Genomic DNA, 2,800 nt, shown 5'->3' on the forward strand with positions numbered 1-2,800 from the left:
GGGGGGGGGGCATGACACTGGGGTACAGCTGGAGCACAAGGGCAGCGGTTCAAGGGTTTCCAAGAGGGGCTCTCCATGTGCCCCACAGCTACTCAAACCTGCCCACATCCCCTCAGACCCCCACAGCTCAGCCCCAGAGAGGGACCCAACCAGTTCGCCTGGGGCACCAAGGGAAATGTGGCCGCACACGCACTGACACACCAAGCACACAGCTGCAGTATCTGCCTGTGTGTGGCATGACCCCCCCCCCCTTGGCGTGCAACGCACACACGTACCTTTGCAGTGTGTGCACCCAATGGGCAGGGCAGCCACAAGGGGGCAGTGAGCACCCCCCATGCACATGGCACGACACACCTACATCAGCGTAACAGCTCTGCTGGTGCAATGCACGTGCAGGTGCTTCCATAATGACCAGCTGCACCCCAGCCCCTCCTGGCACTCAAGCAGGCCGGTCCATCTGCCTCGGGGGGTGTTTGCCTCCTGACCCAGCTCATACTCGGATGAGCCCTCAGACATGGCTCTCTGGGTGCCCGGCCCTCTGCCGACATGTGGAAGCCATTTCTGTGCCCTGCCCAGCTCTCGGACTCACTGGACCCTGTGGCAGGGAGTCCCCCAGGCTGCAGTGTGGCTGGGAAAAGGCAGTTCCCTGGGTGTCACCAGAGACCCCTCCCTCAGTGCTAGGGGGAGGGGCTCATGGGCCATTCACTGCCAGGCCCATCTCTGCCTGCGGTGCCCCCAGCCTGGCTCCGGGAGCCCTGGATGCTGGGCAGCCCCTGGCGCCTGTGCCCAGCGTGGGAGGGGCAGCACAAAGTTAACTCTCGGTGACAATGGAGAGGGGGTGCGGGGGGGTACAGGGATTTGCCAGCCTGACATCTTGATTGATGCTGCCTTTCAGCCTGGCCTTAGCAACTGTGCTGGGGGCAGGGGGGCCCGGGGGAGGCCAGGCCCAGCCGGGGAGGGCGCTGGGAAGGGAACAGTGGGGCAGGTCAGAGGGTGTGAAGGCAGCCTCCATTGTGCTCCTGGCAGGCACAATATCCCCCGCCCTCCCCTTGCCCGGCAGGGGCCCCCATGGCCCATCTGCCTGGCTGGCCTGGCCCACGTGACCAGCTCGGGATGAGGTTCCCATGACTTGCCCCATCACTCACCCTCCCGCCAATCCATCACCACCCTGTCCCCTCCCCGACACCCGTGACCCTGACACCCCCAGGCTCTGACAGACTCATCTGGACCTGGCCAGGCCAGCCACTCAGCCGGCTGTGGCCCCAGAGGGCTCCCAGTGGCTCGAGCACTGGTGGAGGATTGGGGGGGCTGGGGAAGAGGGAGCACAGGGCGGGACTTGGGGCTGCAGCATCCCCTCAATGCAAAGAGGCTCAGCCAGCACAGACCCCACTTCACTGGGTCACAACAGGATATGGATTAATGCTGCCACATTGTACAGGCTTGTGGGGGGAGGAGACACTACCCCCCCCAGTACAAACACACTGAGAACTATGGGGGGACAGAACAAAGTGGGACCCCACCCCCCTTCATCATCTCTAGTGCCTGTCACCTGAGGGGCTGAAAGCAGCTTAACTAATACCAGCCTCACAAACATGCCAGATCTCATTCTAACTGATCGCCCATCCCAGAGCTGGCGAGAGAACCCAGGAGTCCGGGCTCCCAGCTCCTGCTACTCTAACCGATCGGATCCCCGCATCTCAGAGCCGGGGAGAGAACCCAGGAGTCCTGGCTCCCAGCCTCCCGTGCTCTAACCCATCAGACCCCCCCCCCGCCATCTCAGAGCTGGGGAGAGAACCCAGGAGTCTGGGACCCCAGCCCCCACTGCTCTAATCGACCTGACACCCTCATCCCAGAGCTGTGGAGAGAACCCAGGGGTCCTGGCTCCCCGCCCCGCTCTAACCACTAGATCCCGCTCCCCTCCCAGAGCGGGGTCCATGGCGGAGAACTGCTCCCCCATTTCAGCTAATGAGCAGCCCTTGAGGGCCTGGGGTGCCCCCCAAACCTGCACCGCTGACAAACAGGCAGCGCCCCCACGTCTCCGAGGGAGGGGACCCCTCCTGGCTTGGGGGCCTCTATTCCCGCCCCCTTCGCACTCTGCCTTGGGCCCCACACTCTGCCCAGAGCCACGCGGGCTTCTGCCCCCAGTGTCCCCATCTCGGGGATCCAGCATCTCGGGGGCGGGGGTTGGGGACGGGCCCGGCGGAGGGGGTCTCACGCGTGTTACACCCGTGGCTGCGCTGGTGCTGGCACCTGGTCCCACTCTCCCAGTGGCCCCCTGGTCCCGCGTGGGGTCACCCCCAGCTCCCGCGGTTTAACCCCCCCGCCACTGGCTGGGCCCCAGATCTCTTGGCGCGGCGGGGGTCCGGGTGCTGGTGGGGCGGGAGCCGGGGCGGGCAGCTGGGCTCCGTGGCCCCCAGGCTACCCCATGGGGAGGGGACCCCACCTCGCCGGCGGGGGAGCAGCCAATTGAGACAGAACAAGGGAGAGGCCGGGGTGTGCGGGAGCGATGCCCCCTGGGGCCCGATCCTGCCCCCAGCCCCGGGCTCAGCCCCCCACTCGGGGCGCTAAATGGGGGTGAATCCAGCCCCCGCCCCTGCACTCACCGCAGCCCTGGAGCAGCAGGAGCCCGGCCAGGCAGAGCCGCCAGCGGACCATGGCCCGGCCGGAGCGGGGGTCCCCGCCGGGGGGCTCAGAGCCCCGGGCCGGCGGGGGGCCGGGCCATGGGGAGCCCCGCGGGAAAAACTTTCTCCAACTCGCCGCTGCTGCTTTCCGCTCCGGTTGCAGGTCCGGTCCGGTCCCC

General features: G+C 66.7%; 1 protein-coding gene across 1 annotated transcript in view; it reads right to left on the reverse strand.

Annotated features, from left to right (window-relative positions):
* LOC116832741 (immunoglobulin superfamily DCC subclass member 3-like) overlaps window positions 1-2,655 on the reverse strand; it is an 18,085-nt gene extending 15,430 nt beyond the window's left edge. The window contains exon 1 of the mRNA XM_075071372.1: window positions 2,604-2,655. Coding sequence (XP_074927473.1) covers window positions 2,604-2,655 — 52 coding nt within the window. The remainder of the gene's footprint in view (window positions 1-2,603) is intronic.
* Between the last annotated feature and the right edge of the window lie 145 nt (window positions 2,656-2,800).

The sequence above is a fragment of the Chelonoidis abingdonii genome, chromosome 11 (genome assembly GCF_003597395.2).
Source record: "Chelonoidis abingdonii isolate Lonesome George chromosome 11, CheloAbing_2.0, whole genome shotgun sequence".
Lineage (NCBI taxonomy): Eukaryota > Metazoa > Chordata > Testudines > Testudinidae > Chelonoidis > Chelonoidis abingdonii.